General features: G+C 35.1%; 1 protein-coding gene across 3 annotated transcripts in view; it reads left to right on the top strand.

The window, feature by feature from the left end:
* Window positions 1–21066, top strand: part of Mme (membrane metalloendopeptidase) — a 141257-nt gene extending 120191 nt beyond the window's left edge. For all 3 annotated transcript variants that reach the window (XM_023699699.1, XM_023699698.1, XM_004639815.3), the window contains exons 17-23: window positions 163–221; window positions 6488–6607; window positions 7062–7195; window positions 7298–7363; window positions 12574–12669; window positions 12998–13074; window positions 19881–21066. In XM_023699699.1, the coding sequence (XP_023555467.1) occupies window positions 163–221; window positions 6488–6607; window positions 7062–7195; window positions 7298–7363; window positions 12574–12669; window positions 12998–13074; window positions 19881–19980 (652 nt within the window). In that variant the 3' untranslated portion in view covers window positions 19981–21066. The remainder of the gene's footprint in view (window positions 1–162; window positions 222–6487; window positions 6608–7061; window positions 7196–7297; window positions 7364–12573; window positions 12670–12997; window positions 13075–19880) is intronic.
* The last annotated feature ends 1203 nt before the right edge of the window (window positions 21067–22269 follow it).

The raw sequence follows: 22269 nt of genomic DNA on the forward strand, positions 1-22269 counted from the left end.
TAATTTCAGATGAGCGTTCATCTAGTAAGCTAATTTTAATTTTTAATCATATTTCAAATGAAAAGTTAACATTTATTTAGGAATAGCAGTACTTTTATTGTAGTAAGCACATTGAATCAGGCAGTGTAGTATTTTGTTAACATGTTCTCATGCGGTCCACAGGTGGATAAGCGGAGCAGCTGTAGTGAATGCATTTTATTCTTCTGGCAGAAATCAGATAGGTAAGTTATATGCATAAATCATTCTTTAATATTTCTCTATTGTTCCAAACCCATAATGTATAGTGCGACCAGGTTATAATATTAGACAAAACTTGAGCTGAGGTTGAATTATTCACTAAGTCCTTTTTTTTCATTAAAATGAATTTTAAAAATTTGAAAAATTTCTACATCCAGAAAAACCCATCGTTCTGAAGATTGTGTCAAGAGATGGAACGTAAATTGGAGCCTCTCTTTCCCTCAGGACTTAAGCTGTGTTCCTGAACCTGCTATGTTCCAGAACACTGTTTTATTTTCTTTTTAGTTAAATTCAGCAAAAGATTAAACAATCCATGTCTCTGGAATGATTAGGAGTTTAGTAAATTCATGGAGTTTGCTCAGTGTCACATATGATCTGCTGTGTAATGTAAAGAAATTGACTGATTCAGTGTCAGATAAGCAGGTTCAGCTTCTTTGATTCTCATAGGACCATCTTTATCCACCCCAGAGTTTAAAGTGCTGATTAAAGAGTTCTTCATAATTTTATCAAAAAATTCTAACGATGGAGGAGTAATGATGACTCTGTAACATTTACATAAAATATTTTATAATATAGTCACTGATTATGTCAGCCTGTTGTAAATTTCATTTTGATTACTAGGACATATTAGATTTAACAAACTTTGTGCTTATTGCTTGCAAAAATGTCCTTTTTCATATATTCCTATAAACTTGTATTTCAGACTTATTAAGCGTCAGTGTTTTAGAATAGTTCAAGCTACTAAGAGCCAAAGTTTTATTAATCTGAATATCCTGGTAATTATCTGTTCAGACTGGTAGAGATGTCCATTTTATAGCACCTTGCTCTAAAATCATCTAAGGAGCTCAAAAACTTGGAAAATCAATTCTGCTAGGTGAAGTAATGTGAAATTGTATTTACTTAATGACTCTGGATTTAAAAAGCAAAAATGTATATCATCACTAATAGTGATGTGTCAGAAATATGCGTATGATCAATACACAAGTGAGTGATATAAGAATTAACTGAATTACTTCATATGACAAAGATTTTTCTTTTATGGATGCTCCTTGGATATCTTTAAATTCACTGTTACTGTATAGCAAACCTCTACTTTCAAAAGAGTTTTAGTATGTATAATACTATCCAACTGATTCATTACCACCAGAAGTGTGTAAAAATATCCAGGAGAGGCAAACTTCAAGGGTGCTCAGTCTCTCCCTTTGTTTCTAAGTATGCTCCAAAACAATCCCCATTTTATATCTTAGGGTGTCATTTTTTTTAATTACATCACCAGTTTGCTCAGAAATTATAAATGTTTTCAAGATATTTATCATTTATTAAAATCTAACTTTTTTATATCTTTTCATTTTAAAACTTGATTATACCTTTCTTTTTTGCTTTTAATCCTGGGAAGAGATGTATTAAGAAGTTGTCGTATTTTCTTCTAGTATTTTTATAGTTTCCTTTTATTTTTGAGTAAAATTTTCATTACTCCAGAATTTACTTTGATACATGACATGAAAATGTATTATATAAGGTAATAAAAATGTTATCTTCATAGAACATAAATAAGACAGGTACACCTAAGTTAAAATCACTCAGCTCAAAGTCTAAGCTAATGCATTTTCTAGATAGGGAAATAATTATCTAAACCTAGACAAAACCTGTTTAATGATCAACTTTTCAGAACTCGGTCAGTCAGTGTCATACATTTCTAAAAAACATACCTTTTTCTTTTTCTTAGAAATTACTTTATGTTTGGAATATCTTCATCTTGAAGATCTCTCTTTCAAAAAACAAAGTAAAAACATATGATTCTGGAGATTGAGCCCTGAGCCTGATGCATGCTAACCACACATTCTACCTCTGAGACATAACCTCAGCCCTTTAATACCTCTGTTGAATGTTCAGTAATTCTGTCAATGTAAAATCCAGTTCATTCTATCCTAAAACCCAATCATCATAACTAAATGTCAATGCAATCCCAAAGCAAAATAGGCATTTAGTTCTTTATTTTTGCCTCAAGGAAAACCAGGAATGAACCTTTATTTTAGTCCAACTGAAAGGAACCCTAGATCCTATGGAAAAGTGCTGATTCATCTTCAAGGAAAGGGGCTATAGGAAGATACTCTATGGACCAGTACAACATGTTCACACCTTCAGCCCTTCTCCAGGGATTGTAAAAACAGGAACTTGCACCTTGGACTAGTGGGTACATACCTGAAATTCAAGCATTTTGGAAGCCTGAGACAAGAGGATTGCAAGGTCACATCCTACATGGGCAACTAGCAAAACACTGTCTCAAAAATTATAGGTAAACAGACAAGCTGACAGCCAGACAGGCTGTAGCTCAGTGTTAAGGCTCCTCTGGGTTTGATCTTCAGGAAATCACACAAACACAGACATACATGTGTATGTGTGTGTGTGCACGCACACACACACTCATGATAGGAACTTGTACAATTCTTAGTTGTGACAAGTACTTGAGGTTCAGAACTGATTCACGTAAGAGATTTTTTTTAATCACAGAGGAGCTGTAAATGTTCTCATTTGAATTTAAGCACACATAAAAAAAGTAAAAATGGTCTACCACTTCACAAAATGGACAATTAACCTCTGAATAATAATATGCATTGTTAATATATGAGACACACCTTTTAAATTTTTTTCAAGATAAACTCAGCTGGTGAAACTATGAAATAAAAAGCTTGCTAGCCTCTTTATGTTTGTTTACAGACAACAGCAGTTCAGAGTAGGGGAAATGTTATGTAAGAGAAGTTTTTGAAAAGTACACTTTGCTTCTTTGAAAACTATTTAGATCTTAAGAAATGGAGATTGTCTTAACTAAAGCTAATCAAATGTTCAGATCATCTTTCTCCCTGATACACATGTGTGTATATATCAATAGAACTATATATAAATACCCATTTTTCAGCAACACTGTCTTAAAGGGTTTGGTGTGAGGCCCATTATAAAATTTGAATTGATAAAGAAATGTGTGCTACATAAATGAACTTTTACAACATAGGTATATAAAATACCTCAACTCAGATTGCATAGAATTTATGAAACTAGTTATTTTATGTTGTTACTTTAAAAAGTAACCCATTGTCTTACAGTGAGTTACTCTTTTCAATCATTTCTACTTTTAATTTAATCTCTACAGTCTTTAGTCAGAAGTTAAGCCTATGGACCACATTCAAATTTGTATGCACTCGCCACCAGTTTACAATGACAAAGACATCAATTTTCAGAATATGAATATATGCTAAGACCTTTTAATTCAATATCCCTTTCCCTTAAATATTTATTTCATAGAGCTCTAGAAATCTTCCATGTTTTCATTTAAAAAACTTCACTAGAATATTTTGTCAAATGTTTTTCTGTCAGTCTGATCATCTTATTTAAAAAAAGTTTATTCAAGTCAAGTATAAAAATAATACTTCTGTGTACTATTTTTTCACTGGAACTGCAGTAAGACTTTTAAACATTTTTTTTTCAATTTCAGAAGTGTTTAAGTTATTTAGTGTATTCAACCTGTTAGTCTGTGAATACCTTGAGATGGTTAAATATCTCAAATGTTTTCTTCATGTTTAGGAGTTAAGAATAAGAAAGTTAGTGAATGTTTCCAAACATTTTGCTACCTTACTAATACAAAGAGAGTGTATATTTTCACCAAAATTTCTTTCCTAATTACAGACCTGATTTTTTTTTTTTTTTTTGCGGATCCAGGCATTGAACTCAGCCCCTTATGCTTGCCAGGCAAACACTTATTCTACTGAGCTATCTCCCCAACCCCAGACTTGATTTTTATATGAACCATAAAGTTGAATGGTGTGCGACCTTCAAAAACAAGCTAGAGAAAGTGCTGGGTCATGGCCAAGAAGGTAGATGAAAAGACAGAAGAAATTTAATCTTTTGTTCATGAATTAATGATTTACCTAATTAATTAACTTTTTAGCAATCATCAGCATAAAAAATGCATAATTAAGCAATTGGTTATGAAAACAACTGTGAAGTTTACTTGTAACACCAGTAAGACTAACAGGGGAAAGTTTTCATTGCAAAAATTTAGCTGACAATGTAAAGTGTAGATCACCACTTGCAAAGTTGAACTTGAAGACTTATATTTAATATGAACCATAAAAATCTTATCACTTGCTTGAAGAATGGCATATAAAGGTATAATTAAATCAATAGGATCTTTATAGTTAATGTTTAGTCTTGATAGCACATTTCATAAGAGCATTTTATATAATGGGTGCATTTTAATCAAAGTACATAGTGTGGGAGATAGTGTTCATTTTAAGTTAATAAAGTGCTTCACATAATTTTTATATTTTAAGTTAAAAATAATTTCTTGGCACTGTTTAACTCAGGCAGCTACACGTGAGGTATAACTTTTATTAGAGTTCTCCAAGGACAAAAGCATTTTTAAATTATTTTGTCATTTGAATGTTATAGCAATTTGCCAATTTTTTTAAAGGTCTGAAAATCAATTAAATTGCTCAGAGTGTTTTTCCACTGCAAATATCTAATATTTATCCCTGACACTCATGTACAGTTAGGATATATTTAATTTATCTAAAAGACAAACAAACAACATTTGTTTGTGTGTAACTAGGTCTTCAATTTCTTATAATCAGGGCTTTATATTCTTGATATCCCAAAGCAATGGCCCAACTTTAGTTTTTGTTTATTTCCAACTACAGAACATAATGTATTCATTACTTGATGGGTATTAGAGCTTTAAAATATGAAACATATATTACTAAAATATAACCCTAATTTTAATTCATTTCTAAGGTCAATAATTATTGGCTGTAGATAATATTGTCCCAAAACAATATTTATTTATTAAACAATGAAATATATTTCATAGAAAGAGAATGAAGGCCTTTTATTAATATATTCCACAAATAGTGAAGGTATATTTGGGCAGGACAATGTATTATAAGAGAATAATGAGGAGGGGCAAGAAATGGAGGGCCACGCAGAAGCAGGAAAGAACAATGGAGACAAAGACCAGGAAGAGGATGTATTTAGTTGGAGAACAATGAGATGCTATCCAGAGTTTCTTAGCAGGAGAGGGATTTAACCTTAACCTGGCTACAGAATAGATTAATGGATAGATGTGACTTAGTATAAATTATAGTTTGAAGAGGCAAAGGGTGGGAAGAACAATTAAGAAATGAACTCTTTCTTAAGGTGAGGAATGAGTGTGAGGGAGTTAAATGAGGAGTGCTGTGGAAGGTGTTTCAGCTGTGCTTTGCCTCAGTAGACCATGAAGGGCTGCACAAGAGACAGGATGGCTAAAATAAATTAAAAAGGTCGCTGTTGGTATTTGGGACCCTCAAAGTGCTATTAGCAGAAACATGAAATTCAAGAGAGTGATAACTTGAAGGGAAATGTCAGTTTGATGTTTGATATATTAAAGTGTTTATGAGATCTAAGCCTGGAGAAAGTTGACAAATTCATGCAGATGTCAGGGGAAGACATAATAAAGACAATTTGTTCATGTATGTACTAAATGTATGACATCTTAGTAAATTAAGATTACTATTAATTAGTGTATTTTTGACTATTTGTTGAATAAACGCATTTCTTGAATACTGATTATGTCCCAGGCACTACTCTGATTTTAGGTTTCAGTATTAATGAACTAAAAACAAATGGACCAATCAAATGACTAAATGAACCACTGAAAATACAGATATACAAATCTCTACTCTTAAAGAGCTAATGTTTGAAGCAGTGGAGTGGAAGTGGGGCAACAGGAAAAAGAAGGAATTCAGTCATAAAGAAATAAATTATAAGCACATAGAGATTATACGTGCTTAATGAAAATAAAATAATCTGATAAAAGATTGCCTTTGAATTATCTCTGTTTTTTAAAGACGCTATTGTAGATGGACTTTAGAGATGACAATAAAAGAAATATTTTTTCTTCCAAGTTAGTTGTAGGGGTAAAAAGACCATCCGAATGTAGATTGTAACTTTTCCTTGCCGTAGACACTTATAGCAGAAAATAATATTAAAATTACAAAGTGACTTGTGATGAATTCATCACAGATTAGGATGCCACACTATAATAATGTACTTGAATAATAATAAAAGATTTTCATTTGTTTCTATCATACAAGATGTTTTGTATATACCTAAGTGAAACTGACAAAGTAGAAAGCAGTTAAGCAAGTAAAAAGCAATTCTAGTCCTTCTGCCATGGAATAATGTCACAAATAATCGCAATTGTCTTCTCTCCTTGTAGTGTTCCCAGCTGGCATTCTGCAGCCACCTTTCTTCAGTGCCCAGCAGTCAAACTCACTGAATTATGGAGGCATTGGCATGGTCATAGGACATGAAATAACCCATGGCTTTGATGACAATGGTAAAGTGCAGTGTGTGTGTGTGTGTGTGTGTGTGTGTGTGTGTGTGTGTGTGTTGTAAACAAAATTATGAATCAGTGTCTAATAAAAGACCTGGCAATATAAAATGAGAGCCAACATAAAAATGTTGATTTTGTCAAATCTCAGAATATCAAATTAATCAAGTAAACCACAGCAGAATGAGGCATGATTTCAGGATTGTCTTATCTGTTTTAATTTGAAGATATTGAGAGCCAATATGTTGAAAGCTAAGTCAATACTAAGGCACATCAGAGGAGAAAGATCTGGAAGTCCAGTCTTTTCCAGTGCTGTAAATTAAGATACTGATCTCTCTCATTGTCTGTCCAATTTAATGTTCTCCCATGTAACAGTATTTTAGTCCTTGCACCTTAATGAAAGATACCTGTAATTCTTATTGTAATGAGTTTCCATTTCACTTAAACAAATATATCCCAGGCAGAAATTTTAACAAGGATGGAGACCTGGTTGACTGGTGGACTCAACAGTCTGCAAACAACTTCAAGGACCAATCCCAGTGCATGGTGTACCAGTATGGGAATTTCACCTGGGACCTAGCAGGTGGACAGCATGTATGTCACTAACAGTTTCTGGAAAAGTGTTGGATGTATTCAATTATCATTTGATTGTTGATGCTTTTCTTAACAATCTAATGAAAGGTCTCTTTCTAACAGCTCAATGGAATTAATACATTGGGAGAAAATATTGCTGATAATGGTGGTCTTGGCCAAGCATATAGAGTGAGTAATTTTCGTCCTGTTTTAGTAATCAGAATGTGTACCATATTAAATCATTTATTTAAAGACTTTTACAAAAGGACATGTAAGATATATGCAGTGTATGGGAATATAAAACTGAAAATGTAATGAGGAGAAATTGAATGGTAAATATAATAACCATATGGACCAACAGTTGATAGAGAAGAATACCATTCTCTTAGTTTAAAAAGAAGCCAAGAAGAGCAAATGTAATTTTTTTTCTCATATTCTGTAGGGACTTAAAGTTCAACATATCAATACTTGATGAAAAATACCTGTTCCATGTTATGCCTAAGATGTTTGATATTCACACAGATAGTGAGGTTAAGTTTAACAGCCTAGGTTGTATGGTAATAGCAATAAGCTTGTCTTCTGGGTGGTTAACAACCTAAGTTTGGAGACCAAAATTAGAGAAAAAGGAGGGCCACAAGGAAAGCCAACATTTTGGCCCTAGCCTTCCAAGGTCAATTAAGACTCAGGACATAGCAGAACTTGTACTGTAATGTCATGTAACTCGGTAGTGTCCCAAATTTTCTGATCAAGGAGATTATGGGGCCAAAGCAGAAAGTGATCGATGATGTAGAGTGTGCCTAAGGAGAGTCACATGGAGAGAAAACATTCTCTCAGGCTTTCACAGAGAGCACATTGGCCAAGCAATGGCCGTGACTCATCCACATGGCTGACACTGACAAAGGTTCTACAATCTGAGGTACAGGATCTCAGGATAAATCCTGAGAGGATTTCACTGACTTTATCAGACCCAAAAGCTACAACTCTTGTTGCATAGGTCCTGTTTACCTAGGTCTTAACCATCCAGCAGAAAAGTATAAAAATGAAATATAAGAAGTAAAGCCATGCTGTTATGTTGAGCTGTAGGGGACTCAGGTCAACAATTTCTGACATTGCCAGTGAAGCGGAAGACCCAATACTATTATGGGTTACTGAAGTCTTTTAGAATATTTTGCTGAGTTTACACACCTATAATATTCAAATAACGGAACTAAACAAAAAAGGGATACAGATGAATGTCCATTTTATATCTGTGTATTCAAAGTGGTTAGGATAGATATATAGTTACATTCTCTTAATGAATAGAGTGATTTGTTCTAATGGTGTTTGTAAATAGGATATCATGTCCACATCTTGTACAGCAATTAACCACTAGGAAGAATGTATGCAATGTGTTAATTATTGAAACTATCCTACCAATTTGATTTGAAACTGTCTCATTGCTATTTGTTGCTCAATAAAATTATGGGAAATAAAGAAGAGTAAACATAAATGTTATACTAACAGAAATAAGCATACATAGAGTCTACAGTGCATGTATGTACTTCTGCTCCTCTGGGAAGCTGAGGCTGGAGAATCTAGGTTGCAACAAAGCTCAGCCTCGCAAGGGTAATTTAGTGAGTTAGTGGCACATTGGAAGGGAAGGCCAGGAGATGGAAGGAAAAGGAAAGAAAGAATCGCTGAAATAAATTTCTTAGTAAAGATGTCCCGTAAGTGGATTATTTCAGTGTTTTTGGTATAAAGAGTAGGACCCTCAGTTTACCCACAGGTGAGACAGTTTTGCAGGGACAACCATCAGCATGAACCACAGGCATGACATGTTAAACCAGCTGAGGTCTGGGAGTGATGCAGCACCACAACGTATCTTTCCACTAAGCGAAATTAATGCATTGAGAGAAGTATTATCAACCCCTTAAAGCACCCAGAAAATCTCATTTACCCTTCCACTCAATGTTACTATCAGCAAAACCCTTTGTGAAAGCTTTACTATGGGTTTGGCTGTCCCAAGTGCTTCAGATATAACAACAAACCTCTCATTAAAGATGTCATCATTCAGGGCTGGCGAGATAGCTCAGCAGGTCTAAAGTGCCTGCTTAGGCAAGTTTAGGCAAAGTGCGGCATCCATGGTTCGATCCCCAGCAGCACATGCTGTTCCAGCCTGCCCAGGCTGAACCCGCCACAAAAAAAAAAAAAAAAAAAAAAAAAAAAAAAAAAAGGAAAAAGAAAAGATGTTATCATTCAATAATCTGAGTAAGAATTACTGATATTTACACACAACAGAAAATGAAGAAATAAATTGAGGTTATTTGTACTGAAGAGGATGCATCTTGAGACCATTATGTTAAGTGAAATAAATAAGACACGTGCTTAAAATCATATAGTTTCTCTTATATTATAAACCTAAACTATAAAAAGAGAGCAAAATGAAAGAAAGATAATAGGAAATGAAAAGATCTTTCTCAGATAGGAATAGGATCAAGAGATGGAGGGTCAGGGAAGAGAAGGGAGGGAAAGGGGATGAAAGAAGGATTTAAGAGGAGTTATGTATATGGTCCAGTTGCACATAAGGATTGTAAACCTTACACATTCCAAACATAAAGTGCTAATAAAAATAAACAATTTTAAGGCAGGGCCATGGAGATGGATCAGTGGAATAAGCGCTTCCCTGGCAAGCGCAAGGGCCTGAGTTCAATCCCCGGTTCTGCAAAAAAAAAAAAATAATAATAATAATAATAATAAAATAAACAATTATAAAGATGTCTAGTCAATGCCATGTACACAAAAGAAAATAAAAACTTTATAAGAGTGATAGAATGACATATTCTTAAAGCTACAAGTGGCAATGAAGATGAGATTGGGTGGCTTCTCTCAACCATGAAGTGGCTCACAACTGAGAGAGAATGACCAGAATCATCTACTTGAGGATGTAAAAGGAATTAGGCACTCCTGATGTAGAATCAGAGTCTTCAAAGAACACTCATGGAGTGGGTGGAAGTGTGGGGTTATTTGTTCACCACAGAAAAGTTGAATTAAAGGAAGGCAACAGAGAAGAGAAAGCATCAGAACAGGACAGAGAGATGACAAGTGGGGCAAGAAGTAAATTTGGTCAGAGACAGAAGCCTGGAATATAAGCCAGCTGAAACTTTCTGAAAAAATGGATCCCAGCTCAACCTTGAGGGAGGCTCAATTGCTACTTTTTTGAGAGCTGAGTTTTGTTTTGTTTTGTTTTTTTTTGGGGGGGGATTATTTTATTTTTTAACTAGATGCTAGACATTGTACATTTTACTTCTTTGTGTCCTGGATGTTTTTGTTTTCCTACAGATATTCTTGACCTTATTCTCAGTTAAATGCCTTAGAAATAACTTGATCCTTCTGGGTCTAGGTTTTTACATCATGTCAGATGGTGCTAGAATAGTGCTCAGTATAGGAACCATTAGTTCCTACTTTGAAGGCGAACTCTAAGGTATGAATCTTGACCCTTTACATTCTTGTCCTGTGTGATCACAAAATTTGTTCTCTTTTGACCCTTCTGGGAAGTCTTTCCCTAGCCTTGGACAGTTTATTCAAGATCAATCTCTAGATCAATACTAATACTAAGCTAAATACTAAGTATGCAGTAATTTCCCAAGTTCTTTTTCTTTGAGAATTTCCCTTCTTTTATTTATTTATTTTTTAATTTATTTTTTTCCATTTATGTATTTAGTACAGGGTCTCATCTCACTATGCAGCTTGGACTGGTAGTGATCTTCCTGTTTTCAGCCTCCCCAGCACAGGGATTACAAGTGTGCGCCAACACACTTGGACTCGGTTGCCAGCTCCATGCACCCTGGGAGCAGGGCTGGCGTGGCACGTGGGACCAGGGATCGAACCCTGGTCCCTGTGCTTACCAAACCAGGTGCTCAGTCCACTGAGCTATCCCACTGGCTCTAAGAATTTCCTTTCTTTAGTACCTTATTGCTAGTGTCCCTGAATTGTCACCTTCTCCTCAGAATTCCCTAAGCTTCCACTGAGTTTCCCCTCCTTACATTTTGTCCTGAAAACTCACAGGGCAATAAGTTGTAGCAATCATGGGACTTACTTTGCTTAATTACCATCTCTTGGGGATGGTTTTCCTTTCTGCTTGATGCCCAGTGTTAGAAAAAGCATTGTTTTGTATATTTTGTCTGTCATTTTCTTATTTCTACAAAAGGGTAAATCCATTCCCTGTCACTCTATCTTGTCTGGAAGTGGCAGCATTAGCACTCTCCCTAGTCTCTTAGTGATTCTAAGACAAATTCTAATGACAAATACAAGAATCATTACTCAAAATGTAGTTCAACTTTGTGTTGTTGCTATGTCCATAACAATCTTCATGTAGAGCCAGTACATAATTATAATAATGAAGCAATTACAGTTGTAGAAATATTTTATTACCCTTTGAAACTATATGAATCCTTTCCCTATAATTCCTTACCAATTTGCTAGGCTATGAACGCTTTAAAAGGATCCAGTGAAAGTTTTCTCTACATCTACAGAATCTTTATACAGAATATGCTGAATAAAACCCTGTGGATGCTAAGAGCAAAGAAAAGAGATATACTTTCAACTTACCCAGTTGAACACTTTCAGAAGAAATTGAGAGTGACACAATCCAGAAAGGTTGTTGGTCCCTTTCTTAATTATGTTTAATAAAAGACAACTATATTTTTTCAACAATACCCATAACTCCTATAGGATTAAGAACATTTTCTGACATTGTTACTAATTTTTTTCTTCTACTGTATATGGGAATTTATTTTGTCTTAACTTTAGAGGACCAAAAATTTTTTTTATTATTACCCTTAGATTCATAGGCTATTACCAAGCCCCTAAGGGATCCCAGGAGAATCACTTAGCTTTTGGCAGCAGTCAGTCAAACCAAGTCTGGTGTGATCCTGTTTTTCTAAGAATAGTAATTAAGCTAAATATAGCAACTGCAGATGATTTGTTTGGCGATCTGTCTCCAGCTGGCTGGTTCTACCTGTCTATCCTTAGAACATTTACTTAAGCTTTTCATCACTATTGCAGGTCATTCATTCTTTCAACTAAAAGAATGACAATTTATTGACCACCTGACATATGTTACACTCCTGTCACTCACTAATCAAAATCATGTTCTTTTAGAGCACTTGCAAATACTAATTTTCTTCTAATCCAGACAGTAGTTGTAGGTTGTGAGAACAGTGGTATATGCGCCTACCTGGCACGCTTTCAACTCCTGGTACCAGGACAAAAAAAAAAAGATACTATTCAGTGCCTGCCTAAATGTGTTATTATGGTGATTTGGCTATAAAAAGTTAATTTCTCAGGTAACATAATCTTTTGCATGGACTTATACATAGATTTAGAAATTATGAACATTGTGTTTCTGTTTTACTTTCTAGGCCTACCAAAATTATGTTAAAAAGAATGGTGAAGAAAAGCTACTCCCTGGACTTGACCTAAATCACAAACAGCTGTTCTTCTTGAACTTTGCCCAGGTACTACATCTTTCTCGATTGATAAATATGAAAATCACTTTGAGTTATAATTTCACAGTAAATTGAGTGTTCTATGCTGAGTTTTGTTTTAATCAGTTGTGCTAGAGCATTAGATTTGAGTGACTTTCATTGTTTATAACAATGTCAGATCTCATTCATGATAAATAATTATGTTTCTAGTTGCTTTTCATTGAACATTATTTGAAGAACGATAACTGAGGAATGCAGAATGCCAACTTAATTATACTTTTCCACCCTCCCATTCCAAGCAAATTACCCATGATTAGACCTGAATATACCATTTTGCTTCTCCCAAACCTACCTCTAGGTGTGGTGTGGGACCTACAGGCCAGAGTATGCAGTCAACTCCATTAAAACTGATGTGCACAGTCCAGGCAATTTCAGGTATGTGGGTATGAGTCAGAGGTTTTCGGTATTAACTCCATTGCTCCCACATTTGGAACTTGGACCTTTGTGATCTCATTCTGTAACATTTAGGAATCCGAGGAAATTTAACAAGATGCTGTCTCCAAATGAAGAATAAAAAGGGCTGAAATTGTAGCTCAGCACCATGGCTCTGGGTTCAATCTCCATTGCCACCAAAAAAGAAGAAACATTATTCACTCAAAAACTGCTTATTGTATGCATGCTCTCTGCATATTATAAGCTACCTTTAGTTCTGTTAGTTCATTTAGTTACACTAATATGTATTAAATTTTTCTTTATTTAAAATACATTCTCATTCCCTATCTTCTTGTCTTAACATGGTATCCTGAATCATACCTAATTTTTTTGATGAGACAGACCATTAATTTTGATTATCAGTGATGCTTTTGGTGTTCATTAGTTTATTGAAACCTAAAAATGCTGTATATGTAATGGTTCATTCTCATACCAGTAGTGATGCTTTCTCACTTATTCTTGCTTTTTAATTGGGGTTTCCTGTATGTTTGTTTTTTCCCTGATACTAGATATTACTTAATCTCTGTGCCTCAGTTTCTTGACATATAAAATGCTGATTAAACTATTGTGAGAGTTGCTAGATGACTAATGCTAATGCATGTGAAGTGACTATTACAAATACGCATTTGAAAATAGTGCTATGGGGAGGGGAAAATGGCTCAGTAGAATAAGTGCTTGCCTGGCAAGCACAAGGGCCTGAGTTCAATCCCCGGTTCCGCAAAAAAAAAAAAAAAAAAAAAAAAAAAGTAAAAAAAAGAAAATAGTGCTAGGATTATTTCTAGATCAGTGGTCTGAGCACAATGAAAATCTTTGTGGAAAAAAGTTACAGACTTTAAAGTATTTTCAAATCACCTAAGAGTCGAATGCTTTTTCTTGTTCATTTCTAATGTTCAGCACAGTTCATGATGTCAGTAATTGATCAGTGGTAAAGTGATAACACAGGTAAGTACGTAACTTTTCTATGCTCAGATTTGAACTGACAAAAATACTAATTATAAATATGTGAGATTATTTACGTCTTTAATTGTTTTGGTTCTGGCTCCAAAGATAACTCTTTGACTATTTTTCATTCATAACAAAAGTATGTGTGAATGTGTTTTTAAAGGTGAATGAACGCCAACCTTTTGTCAAGGAAATTATTATTTTCCCTGGAGGCAAAAGGATTTCCTTGGCAAAAGGTTGAGGTTACGTTTAGTTTTGGAAACAGGCTGCTTCCTGTTTTATATAAAGTTCTTTAAAAACACTTTTTAAGGAACTTTAACATAAAATTCTTTAAAAACATTTTTTAAAGAACTTTATATAAAATATTTCCAAAGTAGAGAGATTTATCTTATTCTTAAATAAAAACAATATTAAACACAAAAGCCAAAATATGCTTGATATAAAGATAAAATCTATAAAACTATAATTTTTAGATGTAAGCTATGATTGTTTTACTCTTCCTAACAAAAACTTCATCTATTTTAATATAAATCCATAAAAACTTCAAGACTTAAGATACAAAACATTTACCCATGAATATGCTAGAAATGAAATCCATAACTGAAATATTGCTTTCTTTTTGGAAACCTAGTTTTTAATTAGCCAACTATGATCACAATAAACACTTGCTATATAAATAACAAATGTGTTTCTGAAGTTATTTAGATATAATATATGTAAGGGTCTGATGATTTTTAATGCAAGTTAAAATAAACAAAAATATTTAAATGCTTCTATTGCCCAATATTATTTTCCACTTATGAAGTAAAAAGCAATTGATAGAAACTCAAAATATAATTAAAGAACAAAATAAAAGATAGGTAATAACAAAGAGGGAGATCGAGCCTTTCTAAATGGTAAACAAAACCAAAAAATGGGGGAGAGGGTGAGGAAGACTGACAAAAAGGATAAAGATGTGTTATGTACATGTTCCAGCTCCCCATGAGAACTATAACTAATATGTACTGGAAAGATGTACTAGTGCAGAAATAAAAACTGAAAAAATAACAATAAAATCTGAATTGTTTCATCAAAGGAAAAAAAGACAACATCACTAACAAGTCAAGTAATACTTTTTCCAATTTAATTTCCAATATCTTCAAAGGAATATTTTTTCTGGTATTTTATATAAATATTTCAACCAAGTCTACACCTACCTTGTTTATTCTTATAATTTGGCATGATTAAGCTGACCTCTCATGTTTTTGTGCTTGCATTAAATATTCATATTGGTTCCTGATATTTTGATGAGCTTTTTAGAATTCTTATTAGCTTCTATTAATATTTAATACTTATTACATATGTCTTCCACCATTGTTTTTCCTTTTCTATTGTGCTGAGTCTCAAACCCAGGACCTTCCACAGACTGGGCAAATGCTAGGCATATGCTTTACCATTGAACCATACCACCCAGCTTCACTTGTGTTTTCCATTACTGGGGACTGAACCCAGAGCTTCAACACACTAGGCAAGTGCCTGGCCACTCAGCTACATTATGGACACAGAATGCCTCAGTCTAATATACACTCAGCTATTCATCTCTGAGTCTTTTGAAGACATCTCCTAATGTCTTCAAAAATATATAGTAGAACACACAGACATCAATGTGACTTTGCTCTGAAAAAATCATACAAGTAGGGAATTATAAACATTAAATGGTTTATTTATGAATAAAACCAGTTAAATTTTTCGGCAAATCATTTGCTTTCAAGAAGTAATAGCACATTGCCAGAATATCTATTCATTGCAAAAAGTTTATTTACCATTTTAAATATCCAGTTACTTATAGGCAGAAATAATCAAATATATTGGAAGTCAAAATATTCACTGTCAGTCAGAGTGTTCAATTTCATCTCTTAAATGTTTTTAATGCAATTCATCATTTTCCATAACACGATAAACAGAAGCAGCATAACACATGATTTTACATAATAAAGTAAATCACCTAAGAAATAATGAAGATATTTATATTTTTATCAAATATGCAAATGCAAGAGTTACAAAATTTTAATAGACCTTGAAATTCATGTAGTATTGTATGTAATATTAATGAAACAGCTCACTTATTGAGAAGGGATTCATTGTATAAATGATGCATCCACTTTTCAAATGATTATTCATATCATCCATTCAAAGATTTAATGCTGTTAACACCAAACATTAATTAGAAACTTAAGAAACTAAGGGGAGCCTTAGTGTCTTGTTGACCTAATTATTCAGAATAATATTATCTAAGTGAAGTCTTTGGATGAAAAAAGGAGAAGGAACAGATATGAATAGCTGGGTGTATATTAGACTGAGGCATTCTATGTCAATAATTTCCAGTGATGTTTTCCATAAAACTTTTTTGTCTATTCATTTTGGTTTTACTTTAAGAGAAAGGTAAAATTAAGTGTGAATTTGGGCACAAATATTTGTTCCCATATGACTAAAATGAAGATAATATTTGAGAAACTTTCAATAAACTAAGAGCAAAAAGTGCAGTTTTACCAGTTCTTTCTCAGATTTACACTGTAAAGCAGGGCACTTGTTCCCCAGCATGAGGACTACTCAGGCCACCCTAAAAGCTGTCACCAGCCTGTATCCATCTGGAGGCAGATTGATACTGCCTACACTAGGATGAGGATTGGAATCCATGGATCAAAGCTTCTTTTAGCTTTAGTCTCTTAGATTTAGAACCTAAAAAACTAAAGACCAATAAAAAGCATTAATGTCTTTTTTTTGAAAGATAATATGCCTTTATTCCTTGTTTTGCCAATTAGGCAGGCTGAATAGTTTGCTTTTTGATGATCAATCAAAGAGACCAAATCCCATATCCTCATCTGACTTCTCCGACTCTTCCTTGGTTTCCACCTTAGCTGGGGCAGCCGTAGCAGCAGGAGCAGCAGTGGTGGCTGCAGCGACACAAATGCAGCCACAAATGCAGATGGATCAGCTAAGAAGGCCTTGACCTTTTCAGCAAGTGGGAAGGTGTAATCAGTCTCTACAGACAAAGCCAGGACCCACTTGTACCCATTGATGATAGAATGGGGCACTGATGCAACAGTTGGGTAACCAATCTGCAGACAGACACTAGCAACATTGCGGACACCCTCCAGAAAGCGAGAATGCAGAGTTTCCTCTGTAATGTCAAGGACTTCTGGGTTGTAGATGCTTCCATTGTCAAACACTTGCTGAATGATCAGCCTAAAGGAGAATGGGGAGATGTTCAACATGTTCAGGAGGGTTGCCTCGTTGGCTCCCACTTTGTCCCCAGTCTTAATCAGCTGTACATCACTAAGGATTTCAGTGGTGCCCCTGGAGATTTTAGTGGTGATGCCCAGAGCCTGGAAGAAAGAGGTCTTCTCAGGCCCCAGACCAGTGTTCTGGGCAGGCACGGTGACTTCACATGGTGCAATGGCACCTGCACGGGCAGCAGCAGGCACCTTATTGGCCAGCAGCATATCCCTGATCTCAGTGAGGTCCTCCTTGGTGAACACAAATTCTACATTCCCAGGATATGAGGCAACAGTTTCTCCAGAGCTGAGTTGTTTTCCAGATGTCCTTGCACATCATAGTATTCTTGCCCATTAGCACCACGACATTCCCTCGGAGGGACATTCGGATCTGCTGCATCTGCTTGGAGCCCACACAATGAAGCATTTTGGATAATCATCCAAAAGTTGGATGATCTTCAGGAAGTAGTTAGATTTCTAGGTCGCCCTGTCTTCCCTGGGCATCACGGCGGTGCGTCAGGGATTGCCACAGAGAGTTTAAAGATGATGTCACTCTCAAGAGGACACCTGGAAGGAGCTAATGTCTTTTGATTACTACATATACAGTCATTTTGGCTACATTTATAGGACTGAAATGGGTTCAGTTGGCCCATGAGAAACAGAAATGAAGGCCCTAGCCTTCATAATCAGCATCTGCTGAGCACTGTCTTCCCATTTGCACACTACAGACTTCTCATTACGTCTCCACATGATCAAAGGAGTGAACTTGTTCCTGAGCATTTCACATGTAAGAGATGGACAGTTAATAATCTAAGTAAGCTGTGCTCTAAGCTCTTGCCTAAGCTAGGAGATAAGAAGTTACATTTCAGTAGTTTGTTTTTTTTTTGTTGTTGTTGTTGTTGTTGTTGTTGTTGTTGTTGTTGTTGTTGTTGTTAGTGTACTGTAGTACTTTCTGGGCTTATGTAGGAGTCCTCCACCAAAACCTCATGTGTTTGGAAAGTGATTGAATCCTGGTCACACCATACTCATCAGTGAATTAACCCACTGCTGTATTCATAGCTGTTTGTTGTTAGAAGATAAAACCTGGTATGAAAAGACCATCACTGAGCATGGCCTGGAGGAGTAGATCTCCTTCATCAGCTTTTCCTTTCTCACTCTGCTTCCTGGTCACCATGATGTGAGTAATTTTCCTTTACCTAGGCCCTTCCACTGGGCTATTTCTGCCTTGGAGCTGAAACCTTTAAAAAAAATACACAGGCCAAAGTAAACCTCTTTTCCTATACATTGAATGCTCACATTCTGAGGATTCTAGCTGAATCTGGTACCCATTTCCTTCCAGCTACTGTAGGCAAGGGCTTCCAGAGACTGTGTTCTTCTTGTTGGGCTTACCAACAGGCACATGCCATGCCCTCTGAACCTGGCACTTGTCATTCACAGAACCTGAGTCACTGCCATATAGGCCCATGAAGTTGATTCTCTCCCTATTGAATGAGCTAATGGATAAAGACTTCTGGCTTGGACCCCACTTCACATCAAATGTCACCTCATACCCATAATATAGCACTAATGTCTGCCACAGATGGTAATTTCTGAAAATTAGAAGACTCCTAACTCATATGCCTGGTCTTCCTATATCTGCAGTATATTTGATTCCAGAACCTTCCTCCTAACACAATATGTATGTAATGTTGGTCCCCGCAAGAAGAGAAGGGAAAAGCTGGCTCAGGCTTGGCATGACACAGTACCTCTGTGTCACTGTATTGGCGTGTCTGGCCTCTTCAGTGCTGCATCTTGCTGATAGCGAGTTAGATGTTGTTTTTGTCCATTGGAGTCAGAGATAAGAAGAAACTGGCATTTTTCCAGTCCTTTCCAGTTATTCAGGCTGAATCTAGTTTCTGATCTTTAAGAAGTCCTTTTAGGATCAAAAGAGAATTTCTCTACCTTCCCTACTAAATCAAATAAATAAGTATATATTAAAAACCAGTTAAGCTTGTTATTGTGTGAACCTTTATAAGTTACAGTGAGAAATCATTTTATTCTTTGACTAAACTCTTTTTACAAAAACTGTAAATTCCCAATGTGAATTGTTAATTCTTTTTTTGCAGAACTGGAGGTGGAACTCAGGCCCTTGTGCTTGCCAGGCAAGCACTTATTCTACTGAGCCATCTCCCCAACCCCTTGTTAATTCATTTTTAAAACATATATGAAGTGTCTGTATTATCAATTCTCTATTATACCCTTAAAACCCAGGCAGTATTATTATATTTATTTTACAGAGGATGAAACTGAGGTACAGAGAATCCTTACAATCAGCTTTCAAACCTGCAGTTTGTCTCCAAAATCTCTGCTCTGAACTGCTATAATTTGTTACCTCTCTATTTAAAATTCTATAGATGAAAAGGAATTGACTCATTATACCAGCTTTTTCTCATTTTCAATGTTAAATTTCCAGATTCCCTCACCTGGCCTGCAAATTTCACAGGGATTCAACATAGTGTGGACAGCAATATCAAATGCTTATGGTGACTTTTGTTTGTTGCTTTGTTTTCAAAGGATTATCGGGACTTTGCAGAATTCTGCTGAGTTTTCAGAAGCCTTTAATTGCCAAAGGAATTCATATATGAATCCAGAAAAGAAATGCAGGGTTTGGTGATCTTCCCAGGAGGCAGCGCATTCCTAGGCTGGACTTGCCAAAACTGCCAAAATGGGGAACCCTCCAGCCAGAAAGCAGGCTCCAGAGGTCACTGCAGTACTTGGACTAAATAACAGATGAATGCATCATAATGCAAGTAAAATTAGGTTATTCTGGAAAGAGTGTGAAAAGAAGAAGGGGCTTAAGGTCTGCCAAATCAATCACTTCTCACATGTAAATAATGACAAATTACTATATAGATGTTATTACAATTCATTTCTATTTCTCATATGGTCTGTCACTGTGATGTTTTCCCTAGAAGACTGTTAACCACTTGAGGCTGACCAGGGTTTCTACTTAATGGGTGAAAGATGTTGTATTCATACAGTTGGGCACCAAAATCACAATGATTATATGATCATTTTAAACACATTACCTACATACTTGTTTTATTTGCAATATTTATGCTCTTCAAACACTCTTCCAAAGAACTATCATATATAATGGGGTCTTGGGGCTTACATAGCTTTAATTTATTTGCCACACATCAGTTTATTGTCCCCCTTTTATTTTAAGCAATATTGAGGCAAAAAAATGAATGTTTAAAACTTGTGTGGTACCTGTTTTACTGATATTAAGGCTCTACAATTTTCTAACAAATCTTGCTCTCTCTGTATCTCAGAATTTGGTCTTTTTAAAGGATTTCTAGTAATGTATAAATAATAATTTTTATATTTAACTATTAACTACACTTATAATTAAGTAACTGTAATTATAGATAAGCATTAAATAATGAATTTAGACCATGATAAATTGTTAAGAACCAAGATCTGTAAAGTGATGTACAGATGAAAATTTGACATATTTTTAAACTTATAAATCATATTGATGAAAAGCTTTAAGCACAAATTTTGGAGTAAAAATTTTCATTGAACAGTTGTCTCAAGATATAATGTTGTGGTTTACAAATAAGATTTTTAAAATTAAATCTGTCCTTAAGAGTGGCTATTACAAAATGGCACCTACATAGCTCTGTGACCCCTTATCTTTTCAGGTTTGTCATGGATGAAAATATTTTCATAATAAATTGAAGTTGTGAGCCCATTACTCTCTAAGGCTGTGTGTAAGCTGTCCAGTTTTAGAAAGTGTATTTATTTCTAAAGAGAAGTGGGAAGCCTTGGGTAAATCTGCTTCTGGAATTCAGAGTCATGTAGATTTCTGAGAAGGGAGTGTGCTTAGTCTCTAAGAAGGATGCATCTCTTCAGCTTTTATGTTCCTTTCCTTCCCTGGCCTGCTGGCTGGTTTAACTCATTTCATTACCAAGGGAGGCTTTACAGAAGACGTACAGTCCCATAATCTTTAATTGTTCTAACAAATGGTAAAAACTGAGAAAATTTCTATCCACAATTTAGGTGTTGCTTTACATTTCCCTTGAAAAATTGCCACTTGCCTTCACAAAGTATTATTAAACTATAACCTACTCTCATATACATAAAAATTAAATATAGCAGAAATATAGAGGTCACTGAAGTCACTCTCTCAGAACACCCAAAACTTATAACAAACACCTATTAAAAAAACAAAACAAGATTTCCTTAGAAGCCCATCCTTTTCAATTCAGTTTTCCACAGACAACTACTCTCCAGGTCTCTGAAAGTGTACACTAAATTTGCCTTTCTCTATCTTGATAAATAGAATCAGTCAGCATATATTCTTTCATGTGTGACTTCTCTTACATTCATGAGAGTCAACTATATTGTTACACTGGTTTTGGATCATCAATTCTCACAGCTGCATAATATTATGTTGTTATTATACTGATTCATTCATCCACCCTATTGTTCATGAGATCTTGAGAAATTTCCTTCTCCAGATCCTTAGAAGTTATAACTTTAAAAAAATAACTCAGAGTTTATAAACGGTATCTACATATTAATATTTTTTTCTTGAAGCTCTAGTGGACTATCTCCCCAAATCTTTCCAAAACTTTTTATAAATATTGAAAATACAATTTCAGTCAATCATGAAAAGGAAAGTCTGACAGCCAAGATACCGGGACTGGGAACTGATACAACTCAGGAGCGAAGATGGGAAGAAGCTCTTGGTAGCATGTGTTAGTAAGGAATCTACCTCCACGCTTCACTGTCTGTGTGGATTCTAAGTGCAGGTGGAAAGGATGTTACCCTGGGCTACGTCGTTTTTCTAGTCTTCTTCTGCTACTGTGGGCAAGGTGACTTTTGACATTTGTATGTTCTTTTGTTTCTCTGCTTCTGCCACCTAAATATAGTGAATTAGTTTCAACTGGTTCTC

The sequence above is a fragment of the Octodon degus genome, unplaced genomic scaffold (assembly GCF_000260255.1).
Source record: "Octodon degus isolate 3935 unplaced genomic scaffold, OctDeg1.0 scaffold00115, whole genome shotgun sequence".
Classification (NCBI taxonomy): Eukaryota; Metazoa; Chordata; class Mammalia; order Rodentia; family Octodontidae; genus Octodon; species Octodon degus.